At 43.1% G+C, this 22603-nt stretch overlaps 1 protein-coding gene across 9 annotated transcripts in view; it reads left to right on the top strand.

Moving 5' to 3' along the window:
- Positions 1 to 22603, top strand: part of TXNDC16 (thioredoxin domain containing 16) — a 129887-nt gene that overhangs the window by 19021 nt on the left and 88263 nt on the right. For all 9 annotated transcript variants that reach the window (XM_033951998.1, XM_033951994.1, XM_033951989.1 and 6 more), the window contains one exon: positions 8331 to 8404. In XM_033951998.1, the coding sequence (XP_033807889.1) occupies positions 8331 to 8404 (74 nt within the window). The remainder of the gene's footprint in view (positions 1 to 8330; positions 8405 to 22603) is intronic.

Below are 22603 nucleotides of genomic sequence, written 5' to 3'. Positions count from 1 at the left end.
TTGGCCACTGTTGGAAATGGGATACTGGAATTGATGGATCTTTGGTCTGTTCTTATATCTTTGATCTGTTTTTATATCTGTCTCATTTCCATCTCTTCTTCATCTATGGACTCCCTCTCTTCCAGTCTCCTCTCCCCTCCCCTTTCAGGGCACCATCTTCTCTCTTCTCCTTCCCTCCCTGGGTACCATCTCTCCTCTCGGAGCACTATATCCCCCTTTCTCTTCCCTTCCCCTCCTCCCCATGTGTACTATCTCCTCCATCTCTCTTTCTTTCCCTTCCCATCCCCTCCATGGGCACTATGCTTTGGTATGTGTCTACTTCCCCTCCCTCCAACCAGCATATTTTTCTCTGGGCTGTGCCACCTTCACCTGTCATATTTTTCTCTCTTACTGCTCTCTTTCAGCTCTTTCCCTTGATCCCCACTCCGGCAGCCTTTTCTCTCCAGCTGCCCTATTCGCTCTGGTATCTCAATCTCCCTCCCTCAGCGGCCCTCTGAACTTACCTGTACACACACTGCACCTCTATGGAGTCCTCCCTCTCTATCATCAGGAAGTTTTCTCATCTGAAGTGGCAAGTTCAGAGGGCTGCCAGGGGAGGGGGAATGAGATACTAGAGAAAACAGAGCAATAGGAGAGGAAAGGGCTGGAGCAGGGGTTGAGGAAAAAGATGAAGCTTAGCACAGCATAGGTAAGAAAGAAAGATATGCTGGGGAGAGGAGGAAAGAAAGAGAGAGCAACTAGATTCAATTAATTTGTTAAAATTATTAAACCGTTAAATGTGTAGCCCTAGAAATGACTAGTTTCAAGTTTTATTAAAATTTGATATACCGCCCCAGGGCCAAGACTGTCTAAGCCAGCAATCTCATACTCGTGGCCCACTGGCAACATGTGGACCCCAGGTACTGTTTTGCGGCCCATGGTCTGGACGAGATGATGGCGTGTTTAGTTTCTAACTGGTTCCCTTGCTGCACTCATTTTTCCTTCAAAGCCGTGGGTGGCAGTGGCAGCTCCTCGCGCTATCCACGCCTGCGTTGGCAACCTCTCTGATCACAATGTCAGAGAGAAGGCTTCCAATGTAGGCGCAGATCGTGTGAGGAGCCGCCGCCACCGCCCGCAGCTTTGAAAGAAAAACGAGTGCAGCAAGGGAGCTGGCCAGAAACTAAGCAGTACTGAAATGCTGCTGCTGCTGCTGCACAGGGAAAGGGAGTGGGGAGTGAAGGGGGAAGAGAAATGCTGCTGCACAGTGAAGGGGGAAGAGAAATGCTGTTGTTGCTGCACAAGGAAGGGGGGAGGGAAGGGGGAAGAGAAATGCTGCTGCACCCAATTGGGGAGAGAGAGGGAAGGAGGGAGAAGGAAGACAAGGAAGAGGAGAAGAACGAGAGATGCCAAGTCCATGAGAGGGAGGGAAAGGAAAGAGATACCAGACCATGGAGGGGGAGATGCCAGGGCATGGGGAGGAGGGAAAGAGATAGATGCCAGGGGAAAGGAAGGAAGGAGGGAAGGGGAGAAAGGAAGGAGAGAGATGTCAGACCATGGAAATAGGGAGGGAAGGAGAGAGAGATAGGAAGGGAAGGTAAGACATGGAAAAGTAGATTTGAGAAAAAAGCAGAAAAATTGAATGTTAAGTTAATGCCAAAGATGGATGCATGGCAGAAAGTGAAGACGGAGAGAAAAACAATCAAAAGACAAGAAGGCCCTGGAAACATAGTTAAAAGCACAGAAAAATAAAGTCACCAGACAACAAAGGTAGGAAAAATTATTTTAGTGATTGAAATGTGTCAGTTTTGAGAAAGAGTTTTACCTCATACAAAATTGTTATTTCTTTAATAAGACATTAACTATTTTTTGCTGCGTCCCTCCAAGTACCTACAAATCCAAAATGTGGCCCTCCAAAGGATTTGAGTTTCAGACCACTGGTGTAAGTGGTTACATTTATAATCAAAACAAGCTAACATTAACAAGTAAAAGAGTTATTAAAAAGTAGAAATCCATTCATTCTAGAACAGTAGAAGATGGAAAGAAGAAATATTCTTGCTAGGAAAAATATGCTGGTCCTTAGGGCCCCCAGGCCGAGAACAGGGCATACTCCATAACGGGAGTGAAAATTAACCCTCCTCCGTTTTACAAAGCCACACTTGTGGCAAAAACCCTGAAGCCCTTTAAATCTCTGTGGGCTTCACTGCAGTTACTGCAGCAGCAGTCACTAGTGCAACTTTGTAAAAGGTTGGGGGGGGGGGCGTGTAAGCTACTTACTGAATGCATCTTTAAATATGTAGGTTTTCAAAACTGCATGAAAATCCAAATAAGATGGTATTACTCTGATATCAAGAGTTCCACAGTGTAGGTCCTAGAATACTACGGTAGATATGCTTGAACGAGTTGAGTCATAGCAAATCTGACAAAGGGATGGAATATATAATTGTTTAGATTGTGAAGAGCGTAAGGTGTATTCAGAATCAAATGGCGAGAAAGATAGAGAGGTGAACTGGAATGAAATGAGAGTATTTTGAAGGTAATTCTATATGAGATTGGGAGCCAATGTTCTGCATAAGATAATTGAAAATGGGCAGCTGAATGACCAAGGATTTCAAAACATGGATTTAATTTTCAACTTATGCTCGGGATTTGCCCACTAGTGAGAACTGGGAGTGATGATATGTTACACATTCCCTCTGGGGAGGGGAATTGCCAAGCAGTGCTTGCTGATAAAAATCAGAATGCAAAGATCTCCATTGAAATAAATTTTTCCTACTGCACGAGGATGTTTTATTATTTGGTCTGTATCATCTAGGAGTGGTGGTAGAATGGAAAATATGCTTATACCCCATGAGTCCTAGATAGAAGTAGATGGAAATGGATAAGAAAATCAGGATTCCTAATAAGGATTAAAATAATTCTTGAGATATGTTCTAAATGTAATCATACTTGGTATGCCAATATAAAAAGCTTTGCAGATTGTGGGGCAATTCTATAACTTGGCACCTCCAGTTAGGCATGCCAGTGCCCTTCATTGAGTGCCAATTTTATAAGGCTACATGTGTGCCAAGAAAACTATCACAAACCCTAATTGGTGAACATAAATTTAGATGCAATCATTTACACCAGGTCATGCCTAAGTGCCTCATACAAACTATGTAACTTAAAGTATCCTATAAGTTGCGTGCATATGTTGGACACATGCCCATGCCCCTCCTACAAGCACATCCTACTTTGCAGTTATACGCTTTCTTATAGAACAGTGTGTAGATCACAAAGGGGCTGATTCTGTAAATGGTGCCTATTTCCTAGGCACCACTTGGCGCAGTTGTCAATCAGCTGCTAGGCGCCGTTTACAGAATTGCATCTATCACGTTGCTAGGCATCCTAATGTTAGGCGCCAGTATATTAGGCCAGGATTTTCCTAGCCTAATTTACTGGTGCCTAACACAGACGCCTAGTGCAGTCATACCACACCTGTTCTTTGCCCATAACCACACCCACTTTTCAGATAGGTTAGGTGCTGCTCCGAGTTCTGCGCAGAACTCTTAATTGTTTTAATGATATTTTAATGGCATGGTCAATTACCATGCCAATTAAGTTCATCAATCAATTTTGAGTTCCGTGTGGAACTCGGCTAGGCTGTTTATAGAATCTGGCCCAAAGTGAATAAGTGGCACTTTACTGTGCATGCATTTTCACATCTGGACAAAATACTGTATCTGCTGTTGAGAGGAAAATAAGAATGAAGTTATTCAGATAAACATCTACATAAATGGAAATGCTTTCTTTTTTTACCGGTATATTTGAATTTATGCAAAATATGCCAGATTTTAAAATTAGGTATGATTAAGAAGTCCAAATTATGATATATAATGTAATTGTCAAAGAACATAAAGGTTAATAATGAAACACTGTTTGGATGTTTTAAGATAACTCAAAGATTCCTAACTTCATCCATCATTTAAGAACATAAGAAGTTGCCTCCACTGGGTCAGACCAGAGGTCCATCGCGCCCAGCGGTCCGTTCCTGCGGCGGCCCATCAGGTCTATGACCTGTGAAGTGGTTCCTGACCATTTCTCTAACCTACCTCTTCTTCTATCTGTACCCCTCAATCCCCTTATCCTTTAGGAACCTATCTAAACCTTCCTTGAACCCCTGTAATGTGCTCTGGCCTATCACAACCTCCGGAAGCGCGTTCCATGTGTCAACCACCCTCTGGGTAAAAAAGAACTTCCTAGCATTTGTTCTAAACCTGTCCCCTCTCAGTTTCTCCGAGTGACCCCCACAGTCACTGTGGTTCCCCACAGTGTGAAGAATCTGTTCCTGTCTACCTTCTCTATGCCCCTCAGGATTTTGAAGGTTTCTATCATGTCTCCTCTAAGTCTCCGCTTTTCCAGGGAGAACAGCCCCAGCATTTTCAACCTGTCAGCGTGTGAAAAGTTTTCCATACCTTTTATCAGTTTAGTCGCTCTTCTCTGGACCCCTTCAAGTACTGCCATGTCCTTCTTGAGGTACGGTGACCAGTACTGGACACAGTACTCCAGATGTGGACGCACCATTGCACGTTGAAATATCTCCCATTTTTAAATGGTCAGGAATATAACCAGATGGATAACTGGATAACAGAAAACTTGTGTCTTATTCACATTTACCCCCTGTTTTACTAAGGTGCGCTAACCGATTTAGTGCGCGTCCATAGACTAACATGCACGTGTTAGCGTTTAGCGTGCGCTAAATCGGTTGGCGCACCTTAGTAAAAGGACCTATTAGTTTCAATCTAATTTCCATTCATCCACCGCGGTTTTTTTATCTAGACATAGGGAGAATCTTTTAAAAACAATATCTACTCCATGGTCAACCTGGATAGTTTTGATAATTAAGAAGAGTTCGTAAGTTGAAAGAGTTGCTTATGTTTTTATGAATTAATTATGATATTTTTTTTAAAACCACCAAGAACAGCCTGGATTATGCGAGTTAGTAAGTGCTATAAATAAATAAATAAATTTTATAAATAAATTAGAAATAATAATAATAATAATAACTTTATTCTTGTATACCGCAATACCATGGAAGTTCAATGCGGTTAACAATAGAAGAGACTGTACATTTACAGCGATGATGCATATTACAGTGTTGTTACATTTACAGAGATGTTACATAAATAGCAGTAATAAAAAGGCATATACTAAAGAAGAGACAGTACGTATATAGCGATGTTACATGTTATAGCGGTGGTAAATGGAGGCAATGAAAAGGCAGGGCAATTAGGTAAAACAGAAATTGAGAAAGAGAGGCCATAGTGGCTTGGGAGGGGGGCGTAGTCAGAGGGAATGGAGGCATGTCGAGGTCAGGAGGGTGCAGGGAAGGAGGGAAGGCAGCGTTAGCGGAATTTGTCGAAGAGGTAGGTTTTTAGTGACTTCCTGAACAGGTGGTAGGGCGGGGAGTTGGAGATGAGGGCGGTAAGGCAATTGTTCCATTTGCCCGCTTGGAATGCTAGGGTTCTATCAATGAATCTCTTGTAGAGGCAGCCTTTTAGGGAGGGAAAGGTGAATAGGTGGGCGTTTCGTGTGCGAGAGGGGCCTGCTATTTCAAGGTGCTCAGACAAGTAGATTGGGGAAGATCCTGTAAGAGTTTTGAAACAGAGGCAGGCGAACTTAAAGATGATCCTTGCCTCAACTGGAAGCCAATGGAGTTTGGTGTAGTAGGGGCTAACATGGTCGTATTTTTTGAGATCATAGATGAGGCGGACGGCCGCATTTTGGACTGTTCTAAGACGTTTGATGGTATTTTTATAGGATCCCAGGTAAATAATGTTGCAGTAGTCTAATATGCTTAATACCAGAGATTGAACGAGTAGACGGAAGGCTTGGTGGTCGAAGTAGCGTTTGATGGTGCGCAGTTTCCAGAGGGTACAGAAACATTTTTTCACCTGGGCACTGGTATGGTCATCGAAGGTTAGGGTGCGGTCCAGGATGACTCCAAGGATTTTTATGGTGGGTAAGATAGGGTAATCTAGCCCATTCAATCTGAGGGAAGTGTTTGTTAATTTGTGGTTGGGACTCGCTAGGAAGATTTTGGTTTTTTCAGAGTTCAATTTTAATTTGAGTTTTGAGGTCCATAGTTCTAACTTGGTGAGGATAGATGCGATGAGTTTTTCCGTTTCTAGAGTGAGTGAGGTAATGGGGACAATGATGGTGATGTCATCTGCGTATATGAACGATTTTAGGTTAGAGTTTGCTAGGCTTCGTGCCAGAGGGGTCAAGTAAATATTGAATAGGGAGGGGGATAGGGGAGAGCCTTGTGGGACTCCACAAGGGTTACGCCAGTGGTGGGAGAAGGCTCCATTACTGTGGACCTGGTAGGTACGGTTGGTTAGGAAGCCTGTGAACCAATCTATTACCTGTCCGGAGATGCCGATGGAGTCAAGGCAGTTGAGCATAATGTCGTGGTCGACCAGGTCGAAGGCACTACTCAGGTCGAATTGAAGTATCAGGGCGCTTTTACCCAGAGAGAACAGGTGGAGGAGGTAATTTGTCAGGGCAGCTAGGACGGTTTTGGTGCTATGATTTGGGCGGAAACCGGACTGGGAGTCATGAAGAATATTGAACTTGTCGAGGTAATTCGTAAGGTTGTTGTTGACAAGACCTTCCATGAGTTTTTGGAAGAGTGGTATGTTGGCGATGGGTCTGTAGTTGGTGATGGAAGAGATTGGCTCCTTGGGTTGTTTAGGGATTGGGGAAATGAGGATGTGGCCAAGTTCGGACGGGAAGTATCCCGTGGACAGGCATAGAGATACCCAATTGAAGAGTTCTACTTTGAATGATGGGGGGGCGCATTTCATGATGGTGGGAGGACAAGTATCTAATAGGCAGTTGGAATTGGCGTATTTAGAATAAAGTTCGAGGAATAGATTCCAGTCAGGATTTACAAAGGAGGTCCAGGACATGTCGGCTATTGAACCTTCTGTATCTGCTGCACGTAGGTTGAGTGGGGGATCGGGGCTGTGAGCTGAAAGAGACAGTTTTAAGGTGTGGATTTTGTTCGTGAAGTGGTCAGCTAGAGTGATTGCGGAGGGAGGGAGGTCGGAGGTGGGGTGTTTGTGAGAGTCTATGTCGAATAGGGAGTTAACTAGTCTAAAAAGTGCTTTGCTGTTTAGGGAAGGGGAGTTTATTAGTTGGGAGTAGTGTTTACTGCGCATATCAATGATCTGTTTTTTGTATTCTTTGACTTTCAGTCGCCAGGTAAGTCTGTCTGAGTCAGTCCCTGATTTACGCCAGATTCTTTCATGTTTCCGGACTTCTCGTTTTATGGTCAGGAGGTCCGCGTCAAACCAGCTGTTTGAAGGGCGAAGAGTTTTCGAGCGAAGTTTAAGAGGGGCAGTGGTGTTAAGAACCTGGTCGCTAAATTTTTCCCAATTTAGGTAGAAGTTGGGGTCTGCGTTGGAGTCGGAGATGAGAGTGTAGTGTGACCAGAAGTCTGCTGGATTAAGATGTTCTCTTGTCCAGATGGATTGCTTTGTATGGATGGGGTTAGGAAAGTCTGAATTCTCTGAGGATAAGCAGGCATAATGTTCTCAAATGTGGGTGATGTCATCTACAGAACCCGGTACAGACACTGCCCAGTTCACTGTCACTTAGCAGTGTCCGACGTTGGTACGCAGGACCAACAATTCTAAGTTTTCCAAGGAACTAAGAAGCTGTGTCTTTGATCTCTCCTCTGCATGTCAAACTTTGTGCTTTCCCATTATTATTTTCTTCTTGTTTTAGAGTCAAGAAACTGTGGAGATTCCAACCATTTCCAACACTCCTCACTCAGAACCAAGGGTTTTTCCTTCATCCGAAGTCCCGATCGTTAGCACTAGCAGCATGGTTTCTTTCTCTGAACAAGTAAATTCTTTCTGCCTTTCGGCTGCAATATCTGTTGTCATAGAAGCATCTAGAAAACCTTCCACTCAGTGCTGTTACTTCTTTAAGTGGACATGATTCTTTTCCTGGTCTACATTTCATTCTCTGGAACATATCACATGCCCACTACCATCAATACTAGACTACCTCCTCCTTTTCTCAAATTCTGGTCTAAAGACTAATTCAGTTAGAGTTCATCTTAGCACTATCAGTGCATTTCACTCGCTTCTGGATAAAAAGCCTTTATTTGTTCATCCCTTGATAGTTCGATTCACGAAAAGCATATTTCACACAAAACCACCTATCGTGTCCAATAGATATACAGTACAGGTATTTTTCTTCATAATTACATATTAAAAATGACTTAATTGATGCTATTAAGCATTTTGATACATGTGTAATAAGTGCTTCTAACATATTTTATAAATTCTGTTTTAAATTGACAGGTTAATTGTTTGAAGGAAGATGTATCAAAATATTGTGAAAATGAAAATGCCATGATGAAAGCATATTTATTCAGGTATTGTTATAGCAATTTCTTATGTCCATTCAGTGTTGGGAATTTGCCTTTTCAGTGATTTGGCAGAAGATATTTTTATGTTTGCACCTGACATACTGTATTTGTTTCTTCTTGTTTGATTAGAACTGACTTTTTCTGGGTTCCAGTGCTATTAGGTTTCATTTGAAACTTCTGTGATATATTCTCTATAGTTGAAAACCCACACTAGTCCAGCCTTTGTAGTGAAGGTCCTTAGCTAGAAGATAGAGACTGTGATTCCATTTTAGAATCTTCCACTTGTGAACTTTGTCACAGTTGTGCATAGGACAAAACTTCCCTAAAGAGCTATAGTGCCTATAAAACATCCCAAGCCTTGGTTAGTCAGGAAGCAGAGGCCAGGTCCCAAAATTGAACCCAGATGTTCACATGGCAGCGTACAGCATTTCTGCTGAGCCACAAGGCTGATCCAATATATATATACTTTTTAGTGCAAAAATGCTATTTTCTCTTGCCAGATGCCTTATCAGAGATTGCAGACTAAGTCAAAACTAGTAGGTGGTGAGGAAAACACTCTGAAAGAATGCAGGGCTGAGAGGTCAAACTCGATAACAATATAATACTAGAACCAAGACTTCTCAGAGTAAATGTCCAAAATAGAAGTTAGATGAAATTCAAATACAATAAAGTAAATGCATTTATACATACACTCAGATATGTGTAATCCGACCAAGAGCCGTGGCTCCTATAGCCGAACCCACCGTCCCATCACTGTGTATGACTATAATGCTGGTGATATTGGGGTGCTTCTTAAATAATAAAAGTATTTTTCAGTGGCAATAAAAGGAAAAACAATTCCTACTTAACTTAAAAGGGGTGTTGGTAGGTCCCGACATGGACCATGTTTCGAGGGTCTTTTTCAAGGAACCCAAAGGAGGTGTTGGTAGTTTCAAATGCCAAGGAAATAATTGCTGGGTGATGTAGACGAGAAAAAATTATACATAAGTTGAAAAAGTCACTTCTAATCCTTCAAAGGTATGGCGGCAAACAAACACCGAGTTTAAATGTCAAGGGCATTTAAACTCGGCGTTTGTTTACCGCCATACCTTTGAAGGATTAGAAGTGACTTTTTCAACTTATATATAATTTTTTATCCCAGGACAATTAGGCAGCATATTCTTGACTGATGGGTGACGGCACCGACGGAGCCCCGGTACGGACAATTTTAGAGTGATTGCACTCTAAGAACTTGGAAAGTTCTCGCAGGCCGCACCGCGCATGCGCGAGTGCCTTCCCGCCCGATGGACATAACTGGTGCTTACAGTGCCTGGGTCCTAACCATCGGGCGTCCACCTGCACCCGCTGTGCCACTTTAAAAAAGAGAACATTAAAAAACCGTCAAATCCAACAACGGTTATTATTTGGTGCCGATATGTCTGATCCTGCGGCACCAGCACCGACATCGGCCCCATCTCAGTCGGCACCCACCTCGTCGACACCGCACCGGCGTCGCATCCCTCAGGTAAGCCGGCTAAGAAGCCTTCCCCGCTGGAGCGTCCTCCGGTCTCAGTAGCAGCGAGCCCAGTCCTGCCGACCTCGAGGCGCCCGCGGAAGTGCTCCGATTGAGGTCAGCCACTCGACCTCGGGTTCCTCCTCTTCGGAGTGTCGAGCGGCACCGCAGGTACCGCAGAAGAAAAAAGCGGTACCGGTGCCTTCGCTGGACGAGCGAATTGCTGCCGTCCTGCAGGTGCAACTCAAGGAGCAGTTACAACAGCTCCTTCCCGCATTATTGGCACCGAGCCTTCCGGTCCTGGTCCGGTCTGAGCCACCGGTACCGACGGTGGAGCAGCCTCTATTGTCCGCGTCCACCTTGTCGGTACCGGTCCATTCTGCTTCGTCGGTCTCCATGCCAGTCCTCGCACCGGAACCGAGAGCTCAACACCAGGCTGTTCAGACTTCGGCACCGATGCAGCCCTTAACGTCTCCCGGTACCGTGTCTATGAGGTCAGATAAGTCGGCACGCAAATCCCGACACCTGGAACCCTCCACACCGGAGTCTCGAGACCGTAGCTCCCATATTAGGGATACTGATCTGTGGGGTGACTCCGAAGAGCCTTTTCTTTCTGAGGGTGAGTGTTCATCGGATGATGATGATCCTACTGTTCCTGATCCATCCTCCAGACCAGATTCTACATCTTTCACTTCCTTTCTGAAAGACATGTGTGAATCTCTTTCTATTCCTTTGGAGGCTGAGTCTAAAAAGTCCAAGGCGTTCCTTGATGCACTGGACTTTGATCAGCCTCCAAAGGAATTTCTCAAATTACCCCTTCATGATATCTTGAGGGAAACCTTTTATAAGAATCTGGAGACTCCTTTGACCATCCCAGGAGCCCCTCGTAAATTGGATTCTCTGTATAAAGTGATACCTATACCTGGAATTGATAAGCCGCAGCTTCCACATGAATCTCTTCTAGTGGAATCTACGCTTAAAAAGTCTGCGGGAGCTAGTGTGTACGCTTCTGTCCCTCCTGGCAGAGAGGGTAAAGCCATGGATAAGTTTGGTAAAAGATTATACCAGAATGCCATGCTGGCTAACAGGTCTGGTAATTATGCTTTCCACTTTTCTTTTTACCTCAAGCATCTTCTCACTACCATGGCTTCCTTTGAAAAGTACCTCCCTGATCGCAAATGACAGGCTTTTCACCAGTGCTCGTCCTCTCTCTTCCAGCTGCGCAAGTTTCTGGTTCGATCCATTTATGACACATTCGAACTTACCACTAGAGCAACGGCCATGTCTGTGGCCATGCGTCGCCTTGCTTGGCTCAGAGTGTCGGAGCTTGATGTCAACCATCAAGATCGACTGGCTAATGCTCCATGCCTGGGGGATGAACTCTTTGGTGAATCCATGGACTCTACCACCCAAAAGCTCTCCGCCCATGAGACTTGATGGGATACTCTTCTGAAAACAAAGAAGAAGACTCCACCTGCCCGGCCTTTCAGACAACAATCGGCCTATCAATGCCGTTATGTGGCTCACCCTTTGCCATCAGCTCCCCAACAACCTAGGCGTCAACGTCAACAACAGCGACAAACCCCTAGGCCACCACAGCAGCAACCGGTGAAGCCACCTCCACAGCAAAAATCTACTCAGCCCTTTTGACTTAGTTCTCCAGGGCATAGCCAGTTTTCAGCCATCTGTCCACCTGCCTCAACCTATAGGTGGCCGTCTTACCTTTTTCCTCAGCCGTTGGGAGATCATCAACTCGGATCAATGGGTCCTAAACATCATCCATCACGGCTACTCCCTCAATTTTCAGACTCTTCCTTCCCAAAGTCTGCCAAAAGAGTCTGCTTTGAACACTCCTCAATCCGCCCTTCTTCTCCAAGAGGTTCAATCCCTCCTTCTTCTAAACACCATAGAGGAAGTTCCTCTTGCTCAGAAGGGGCAGGGATTCTACTCCCGTTATTTTCTGGTCCCCAAAAAAACAGGAGATCTCAGACCCATTCTAGATCTTCGCGATCTCAACAAATGTTTAGTCAAAGAAAAATTCAGAATGCTCTCTTTGGCCACTCTTTATCCTCTTCTCACTCAAGGCGACTGGCTATGATCCCTCGATCTCAAAGAGGCATACACTCACATACCGGTCAATCTGACCTCCAGACAGTACCTCCGCTTCATGATCAACCACTGTCATTAACAATACAAGGTGCTACCCTTCGGTCTTGCCTCCTCTCCAAGAGTGTTCACCAAGTGTCTGATTGTGGTGGCTGCTTTTCTCCGCTCTCATAATCTTCAGGTCTTTCCTTACCTGGTCGACTGGTTAATCAAGGCCAATTCATCTCAGACAGTGCTCCTGGCCACCAACCAAACCATCATGTTTCTACAACTTCTGGGGTTCGAGATCAATCTACCCAAATCTCATCTCATCCCCACTCAGAGACTTCAATTCATTGGAGCGATGCTGGACACAGTCCTCATGAGAGCGTTTCTGCCGTCCAACCGTCTTCAAACTCTTCAATCTCTATGTCAGCAGGTGCTTCCACAACGTTCCATCTCTGCCAAGCAAATGATGATACTCTTGGGTCACATGGCCTCCACAGTTCATGTCACACCCTTCGCACGTCTTCACCTGCGCACTCCTCAATGGACCCTAGCTACCCAGTGGTCCCAAGCGACGGATCCTTTCTCACGACACATATTTGTGACATCATCTCTTCGTCAGTCTCTACAATGGTGGTTGATGTCCTCAAATCTATCCAGAGGTCTTCTGTTCCATCTACCTCCTCATCAACTTGTCATCACCACCGACGCCTCCCCTTATGTCTGGGGGACTCATTTGAACGAGTTCCAAACTCAAGGACTTTGGACAGCCCAGGAAATGAAGCATCACATCAATTTCCTGGAACTCAGAGCAATGTTTTATGCTCTCAAGGCCTTCCAACATCTTCTCTTTCCTCAAGTCCTCCTGCTGTGCACAGACAATCAAGTTGCGATGTACTACATCAACAAGCAGGGTGGGACAGGCTCTCGCCTCTTGTGCCAGGAAGCCCAGAAGATTTGGGCTTGGGCCACAGATCACCAATTATTCCTGAAAGCTATCTACATTCAGGGAGAACAGAATTCCTTAGCGGACAAACTCAGCAGAATTCTCCAACCTCACGAGTGGACTCTCGATCCTTTAACTCTACAGTCCATTTTCGCTCAGTGGGGCACTCCTCAGATAGACCTCTTTGCAGCTCCGCAAAATCACCAGCTGCCCCTCTTCTGCTCCAGACTCTTCTCTCCTCACCGTCTGGCAGCGGATGCATTTCTCCTGGATTGGTCCAATCTGTTCCTGTATGCTTTCCCTCTGCTACCACTCATGTTACGAACCTTGTTCAAGCTCCAGAGGGAACAGGCCACCATGATTCTCATCGCTCCACGATGGCCCATGCAACATTGGTTCTCCCTTCTACTTCAACTCAGTTCCAAGGAGCCTATGCTTCTTCCACTGTTTCCTTCTCTGCTTACGCAACATCAGCAGACCCTTCTACATCCCAACCTCCAGTCTCTGCACCTGACAGCTTGGTATCTCTCGGGCTAACTTCGAATGATTCTCTTTTGTCTCAGCCCATTCGTTCTATTCTGGATGCCTCCAGGAAACCGGCCACTCTGCAATGTTACCATCAGAAGTGGACAAGATTTTCTTCCTGGTGTCTTCTTCATCATCATGATCCTACGTCCCTTGCAGTGGAGACCTTGTTGGATTACCTTCTCTCTTTGTCTGACTCTGGTCTCAAGTCTACTTCCATCAGGGTCCACCTCAGTGCTATTGCTGCTTTTCATGAGCCAGTTCATGGAAAACTTCTCTCAGCTCATCCTTTGGTGTCCAGATTCATACGAGGTCTTTTCAATGTGAAGCCACTTCTTAAAGCTCCCCCTGTAGTCTGGGATCTCAATGTGGTTCTCTCCGCCTTAATGAAGCCTCCATTTGAACCTTTGGCTACGACTCCTTTCAAGTTTCTCACTTGGAAAGTGGTCTTCCTTATTGCTCTAACCTCTGCCAGGAGGGTCAGTGAGCTACATGCACTAGTTGCGGATCCACCTTTTACAGTCTTTCATCATGACAAGGTGGTTCTGCGTACACATCCAAAGTTTCTCCCTAAGGTTGTCTCTGAGTTCCATCTCAACCAATCCATTGTTCTGCCTGTCTTCTTTCTGAAACCTCACTCTCATTCTGGAGAACAGGCTCTGCATACTTTGGACTAGTAAGTGGGCTTTAGCTTACTATTTAGAGCGTACTAAGCCCCACAGATCATCTCCCCAACTCTTTCTGTCCTTTGATCCGAATAACTTGGGACGTCCTGTTTCTAAACTTACGTTGTCAAATTGGCTTGCAGCGTGCATTTCATTCTGTTATGCTCAGTCTGGACTGACACTGGAAGGTTCTGTCACGGCCCATAGAGTTTGGGCTATGGCAGCATCTGTGGCTTTCCTCCGTTCCACGCCTATTGAGGAAATCTGCAAAGCTGCTACTTGGTCCTCAGTTCATACTTTTACATCTCACTATTGTCTGGATGCATTCTCCAGACGGGATGGACACTTCGGCCAATCTGTTTTGCAAAATTTGTTTTCCTAATGGCCAACCTTCCCTCCATCCCTCTTTTTGTTAGCTTGGAGGTCACCCATCAGTCAAGAATATGCTGCCTGCTTGTCCTGGGATAAAGCACAGTTACTTACCGTAACAGGTGTTATCCAGGGACAGCAGGCAGATATTCTTGCGTCCCACCCACCTCCCCGGGTTGGCTTCTTAGCTGGCTTATCCTAACTGGGGACCGCGCACCTCCGTCGGGCGGGAAGGCACTCGCGCGTGTGCGGTGCGGCCTGCGAGAACTTTCCAAGTTCTTAGAGTGCAATCACTTTAAAATTGTCCGTACCGGGGCTCCGTCGGTGCCGTCACCCATCAGTCAAGAATATCTGCCTGCTGTCCCTGGATAACACCTATTACGGTAAGTAACTGTGCTTTCTCGTCTACATCACCCAGCAATTATTTCATTTACTTTATTTACCCAGCAATTATTTCATTTACTCATTATTATTTATTTCATTTACTTTATTGTATTTGAATTTCATCTAACTTCTATTTTGGACATTTACTCTGAGAAGTCTTGGTTCTAGTATTATATTGTTATCAGAGATTGTAAACAAAATATACTTATTCCTTACAGACTATGATTTTTAAAGAAGTGTAGTGATTCTTTAGGCTGGACATCAAATTGCTTGTAAAAAGGGGGAGGGAGCACTTGAGAGTTTTGACCAAGATGGAGGCTTAGGAGTGATTCTCCCAAATCTCACCTTTAATTTCAAGATGAACTCTAACTTTTTTGATACTCAAATTGTGTTTTTGATTTGTCTTATTGCCAGCGGTAAACAAAGCAAGAGTGAAAACGCATTTGTCATGGATTCTGTTACTAAGTGAGTGGAACCAGAATCTCTGTCGCCCTACAAATCAACTAATGAGAGTAGGAATCTTTTGGCGCTAACTGACCAATTACAACATATTACCCAAATGCTTATCGGTAATAGTGTGAATGTAAAAGGAATAAACAGGATTTTTATCAACTGAATTCTTGCTTCCTATTCTTTGAAAATAGGATTGAGTTGCTGGAAAAATGTGTGATTGAGTTAGATGATCAATCCTCCTATGCCAAAAATCAGCTAAGATGGTGCTGGAATTACAAACAACTATTGAAGATACAGGAAATCGAAACTGATATAATAGCATCAGAATCTTAAGTTTTCTTGACATTGTGGAGAACAAAGACCCATTCAAATTTCTACAAGAATTTTTATCTAAATTTTTGAAGCTGAATTTTCAACACACAGAATGGGAGCCTGTTTAGGAAAGAAATTAAGACCCTGATTTTTAAACAGGCTTTTGTGGTATGCTGAATATATAAGTGACATTGGGCCTGATGGGGACTTTTGCATATTTTCGTGGACCTATTTTTGGATTCTTTTTATAATATTATTTGTATTGTTTGAATGTTTAATTATGTATCTACAGACCTAGAACAGTGGTCTTCACTAATTTTTATGCTGGGGCCACTTGGCATTCAAATGAGCTGCCAGTGTGTGTCTATCACTTCCAGCCTGCCTTCAAACTTTTTATTGGAAGTAGGTGTTTACAAATGCATTCTCTTCTATTGAGAAATATCCTTCAAGCATGTAGCTCTTCCTCCCATCTGCTTCCTCCTTTCTGACCTAAGCTTGGAGAGAGAAGCAGAGAATATGGGGGGGGGGAATCATAATTACAATGGGGGCCACGCCAGAGGTTTCCAAGGGCCACCATTGGCCCCCGAACTTTGCATTGAAGAACACTGGCCTAGACCTTTATGATTGTCCAGTAGAAAGGTTCCTAAATAAATAAATTGAAAGCTCCAATGTTATTGTTTTGTGCTTTCCTCAAGTATTTGAAACATTACAATCTGCTACATGCTGTTAATCACTTATGTACATTGGATTGTTATACTTCCAGAATTCACAAAAAGAACTGTGGACATTCAAAAGAAATTCCTAGCATTAAAACCCTGGCTCAAATCCTTAGATGCAAGGTATAGTCTGCGAGCTCAAAACAATAAATAAATTGGAGAAAAATTATATTCATAAATTCACCTAACTTATAATATATCAAAATAAAGTGAATGTAATTATAAATTATTCATCAAAAAATAAAAAATATATATAATAAAATATGTATTAGAGTGCTCAGTGTGAAATCTTATTCAAAACCAACAGGTTTAAGGAATAAAGATGTATTGTAACTACATCATTGCACTCACCTGCCTACCTACCCTTCAATACTGGTTAAATCAAATCTGACTCAAAAGATATCAAGCCGTGTAAAAAGTACTTAGCTGGATCCTGAAGAAGATGAGATCAGATGATAAATACAAAGTCCAATGTTGTTACACTCATCTTCACAAGATGGAAATATAAGTATGTGTACTTGTAGGTTGTTGCAGGTGCTAACAATCATGCAACGAACTAATCCATATTGGTAACGCTGGCTTTGAAAAAAGTATTATAAAGTATTATAAAGTATTTTTGAGTTTATACGTTCTTTTTGATATATGTTATTTGTTTGTTAACTGCATTTTTTCATATGTTTTGTTTAGTTTACATTGTTTCCTCCTGATGAAGCAATTCATAGTGAAACACGATCGGTGTTGAGGAGATTTTGGATATTTCAACTTTTTCACGTAGTGGAGTTTTGGAGTTTTTGGATACTTGGTGATTTTTGTAGAAGCAGTTAAAACAACTTTTTTGTTTTGGGGACTCACTTTTATAATACTTTTTTCAAAGCCAGCGTTACCAATATGGATTAGTTCGTTGCATGATTGTTAGCACCTGCAACAACCTACAAGTACACATACTTATATTTCCATCTTGTGAAGATGAGTGTAACAACATTGGACTTTGTATTTATCATCTGATCTCATCTTCTTCAGGATCCAGCTAAGTACTTTTTACACGGCTTGATATCTTTTGAGTCAGATTTGATTTAACCAGTATTGAAGGGTAGGTAGGCAGGTGAGTGCAATGATGTAGTTACAATACATCTTTATTCCTTAAACCTGTTGGTTTTGAATAAGATTTCACACTGAGCACTCTAATACATATTTTATTATATATATTTTTTATTTTTTGATGAATAATTTATAATTACATTCACTTTATTTTGATATAGTCTGCTAGCTTCCACATGTATGAAGGTCAAACATAGAAATGCCAAAAAACTTTCGTGCATAAGACATAAGACATAAGAATTGCCGCTGCTGGGTCAGACCAGTGGTCCATCGTGTCCAGCAGTCCGCTCATACGGCGGCCCTCTGGTCAAAGACCAGCGCCCTAACTGAGACTAACCCTACCTGTGTACGTTCTGGTTCAGCAGGAACTTGTCTAACTTTGTCTTGAATCCCTGGAGGGTGTTTTCCCCTATGACAGACTCCGGAAGAGCATTCCAGTTTTCTACCACTCTCTGGGTAAGAAGAACTTCCTTACGTTTGTACGGAATCTATCCCCTTTCAATTTTAGAGAGTGCCCTCTCGTTCTTCCTACCTTGGAGAGGGTGAACAACCTGTCCTTATCTACTAAGTCTATTCCCTTTAGTACCTTGAATGTTTCAATCATGTCCCCTCTCAATCTCCTCTGTTCAAGGGAGAAAAGACCCAGTTTCTCTAATCTTTCACTGTATGGAAACTCCTCCAGCCCCTTAACCATTTTAGTCGCTCTTCTCTGGACCCTTTCAAGTAGTACCGTGTCCTTCTTCATGTACGGCGACCAGTGCTGGATGCAGTATTCCAGGTGAGGGCGCACCATAGTCCGTACAGCAGCATGATAACCATCTCCGATCTGTTCGTGATCCCCTTCTTTATCATTCCTAGCATTCTGTTCGCCCTTTTCACCGCCGCAGCCGCGCATTGCGCGGACGGCTTCATTGACTTGTCAATCAGATCTCCCAAGTCTCTTTCCTGGGATGTCTCTCCAAGTACCGCCCCAGACATCCTGTATTCATGCATGGGATTTTTGTTGCCGACATGCATCACTTTACACTTATCAACAATGAACTTCATTTGCCATGTCAATGCCCATTTCTCGAGCTTGATTATGTCACGTTGCAGATCTTCGCAATCCCCCTGTGTCTTCACTATTCTGAATAACTTTGATTTGTCCGCAAATTTAATCACCTCACTCATCGTACCAATGTCTAGATCATTTATAAAGATGTTGAAGAGCACAGGTCCAAGCACCGAGCCCTGTGGCACCCCACTGGTGACGCTCTTCCTGTCTGAGTATTGTCCATTTACCCCCACTCTCTGTTTCCTATGCTCCAGCCAGTTTTTACTCCACGTGAGTATTTCACCCTCAATTCCATGGCTCGCAATTTTCCGAAGTAGTCGTTCATGTGCAACTTTGTCGAACGCCTTCTGAAAATCCAGATATACAATGTTGACCAGGTTACTCTTGTCTATCTGCCTGTTTACTCCCTCGAAGAAGTGCAGCAAGTTCGTCAAGCAAAATTTGCCTTTGCTGAAACCATGCTGGCTGGTCCTCATCAGACCATGTCCGTCAAGGTGATCAATGATGCGGTCCTTTATCAGCGCCTCTACCATCTTTCCTGGTACTGAGGTCAAACTCACCGGTCTGTAGTTTCCCGGATCTCCCCTCGAACCTTTTTTGAAGATCGGCGTAACATTCGTCACCTTCCAGTCTTCTGGAATCTTTCCAAATTTGATCGACAGATTGGCTATAGTTGAAGCAGTTCAGCTATAGTCCCTTTCAGTTCCCTCGGATTGGTGCCGTCTGGTCCCGGGGATTTATTACTCTTGAGCCTATCGAAATGCCTGCATACCTCTTCTAGACTGATCATCAATCCTGTCAGTTTCCCGTCTTTGTTTCTAGCATATAGCCTGATGGGTTCCAGTATGTTGTGTATATCCTTTTCGGTAAATACAGATGCAAAAAAATGTGTTCAGTTTGTTGACGATTGCTTTGTCCTCCTTTAGCAGTCCCTTTATTCCATGGTCATCCAACGGTCCCACTGCTTTCTTCACAGGTCATTTACCCTTAATATATCGAAAGAACGGTTTGAAGTTTTTCGCCTCCTTGGCTATTTTTTCCTTGTGGTCTCTTTTGCTGCTCTGAAGTAATATATAGTATACAAGAACAAGAATCCATCACTATAACTACAGTGTAATGTATTTCAACATGCTCAACTCTGATATACAGCTTTTTCATAGCATTAGGGCTGTAAGAGTCATTACTCCTAGTCTATGCTCACCTTTGATAAAACCTGACTGAGCCATATGCTAATCATTTACTCCTTTGGCTAAGAAATCTAAAATATTTCTTTTCATTTCCATTCTGCTAAGAATTAGAAGAATTATGAATACAACATGCTTTTTAGAACTTTATTTCACTTTTGTAGTCATACTTCTACATTATGCAATATGAGTTTACATCTCTTGAATAGCAAGGATGATGAACAAGATCTTATAATATGATCTTATGGTTAGAGAGAAAACACTAGATGTTGTGTATTTAGATTTTAGCAAAGCCTTTGACAGTGTTCTACATAGGCGTCTTAATAAGTAATCTGAGTACCCTCTGTATGGGCCTCAAAGAAATGGACTGGGTCAGGAATTAGTTGAGTGGAAGGCGACAGAGGGTAGTGGTCATTGGAGACCGCTCTGAGGAAAGGGATGTTACCAGTGGTGTGCCTCCATGTTCTGTTCTTTTTAATATTTTTGAAAGCGATATTATTGAAAGGCTGTCTGGTAAGATTTCCCTCTTTGCAGATGATAACCAAAATCTGCAATGGAATAGACACCCCTGATTGTGTGAATAACATGATGAAGGACCTAGTGAAGCTTGAGGAATGGTCTGAAGTTTGGCAGCTAAGATTTAATACTAAGAAATGCAAGGTCATGCATTTGGGCAAAACCTGAGGGAACAGTACAGTTTAGGGGGTGAAGAACTTTTGTGCACGAAAGAGTAGTGGAACTTGAATGTGATGATCTTAAGGTGTCAGATACAGAAAAGTCCAACAGAGGAAAAACCCATGAGGAAATAACCAATGAAGAAAGTGGGATTGAACAATGGACTTCTAATAAAAAGCCAGGAGTAATTGAATCAGTTTATTATATAAATCCACAAGGATTTTGACCTAACTTAGCACCGTGTTTCAGCATACGCACTCCTGTCTTAGAGGTCAAAAATGCTTTGGGCTCCTTTTACAAAGCTGCGCTAGCGGGTTTAATGCGCGTGACTTTTTATCACGTGCTAACCCCTGCGCTGGCCGAAAAACTACCGCCTGCTCAAGAGGAGGCAGTAGCGGCTAGCGTGGTCGGCGGTTTAGCACGCATTAAACCGCTAACGCACCTTCGTAAAAGGAGCCCTTTATTAAACAACACATAAAAGTGCAAATACATAAATAAAAGTAGGTATGATATACAGTACTCCCCCGAAATTTGCAGGGGTTCTGTTCCAGAACCCCCCGAGAATTTTGAAAAAAACATGAATGCGGTTTTTAGGCAGGGGAGATAGGAGAGGGCAGCTGGAGAGGCAGGAGAGGGCAGCTGGAGTGCCGGCGGGTGAAGGAAATCATTTGCGGTCTGCTCCGACCGCCTCTTCCTGTAGCTTTGACACGCAGCTCCTGCCTGACTTTACTACAGGAAGAGGTGGTCGGAGCAGACCGCGAATGATTGGATTCACGAATTTGCGGCGGAATACTATACAACCGTAATATCATAAATTATAAATAAATATTCAAAATGATATTAAACCCATAAATTCAAACACAAAATGCAAAAAAGATTATTAGAATACATAAAACATGCTTCTGCAAAAATTTGATTACTTATACATTTAGGACCCCTTTTATGAAGCCGTGTTAGGCTTTTTTATTGCCGGCCTTGGCAGAATTAGCTCCAACTCTCATAGGAATTCGATGAGTGTCTGAGCTTTTACTGCCATGGCCGGCAGTAAAAAAAAACTAACGTGGCTTCATAAAATGGAGGAGTTAGTAAATAAAAAATTGAGTATGAACAAAGTACAGACAGACCAAGTAGGCCACCTAGATCCCAGGGTGATGTAGAAACAATTACAAATCAATTATTTTCTCCCAAGTAAGAGTAAAGTACATCTGGAAACACAACATCTATTTTATGGCCTTCCTGGTACCCCCAGTGAACAAAAGGGGCTTTTATATACCATAGGAAAGGAATTTAGAGATAAAGAAACGTCAAGAAAGTTTATTACTTAATCTAAAGGTTAGCATAGTTAATGAATATGTATATTCTTCATGTTAAAGACTCCTATAAATTTCTAGCTTTTGTAATAGCATGGCAAGGTACTTTGCTTAGCCTGATCTGAATTTTATGACGGTCAGTGCAAATTCCTCCCATTTCTTTTGTTCTTATGTTCCTTTCTTTTGTTTTGTCTTTCTCCCTTTGTCTGTGTGCCAGGAATTGTGTGTATGTGTGTAGAGAGCATATTATAATAGTGTTTTTTTTGTAGTGCTTTGTCTCCTGGGAGGTGGGCTATAAAATTTCTATTATTATCTACCGTACTTAAACTTTTTAGTATATAAACTTGTGTTCTCTTCCTCTACATATCCTTAGAGGTTAGGGTGGACTTTTAGGCCCGGATTCTTGAACTGGCCTGGATTTTCTAGGCACCAGTAGGCGCCTATACCTCTGTTAAAAATGCCATCCAAACGGCATTTTTAACCAAGATTTGAGGCACATACCAGTGCCTAGAAAATTGGTGCTGGAATCATGTGTACATAAGTGCTTTAGGCCGCCGAATGTCTAAGTAGGCATGACCAGTGCCGGAAGTGACATTAGGTGACCTAAAGCACCTTTGTAGGCGTGATTCATGCTTATCTTTTGTGTTGGCATGATTACGAAACTGGCGCTGATATGTGATTGGCACGCAATCAGCGGTTGCCGATATTGCTGCCGATTCAAGAATCTGGGCCTTAGGCTATAAGATTTTTCTACTTGTAATTTCTTTTGTGTATAACATATTCTGCTATTTCTTTGAGTGTGTGAGAACTTCAGCTAATCTAAGAATAAAAGAGAAAAGACCTTGAGTTTTGTCAGTGCACAGATGTATGCATGAGTGAATAGTTTGGGTGTTGTTAGAATCTGGATGTGTGGGACACAAGGATAGACCTT

The sequence above is a fragment of the Geotrypetes seraphini genome, chromosome 7, assembly GCF_902459505.1.
Source record: "Geotrypetes seraphini chromosome 7, aGeoSer1.1, whole genome shotgun sequence".
NCBI classification, from domain to species: Eukaryota; Metazoa; Chordata; class Amphibia; order Gymnophiona; family Dermophiidae; genus Geotrypetes; species Geotrypetes seraphini.
Note: the sequence above shows the minus strand (reverse complement) of the source record. Positions and strands in the feature narration are given on the sequence as shown.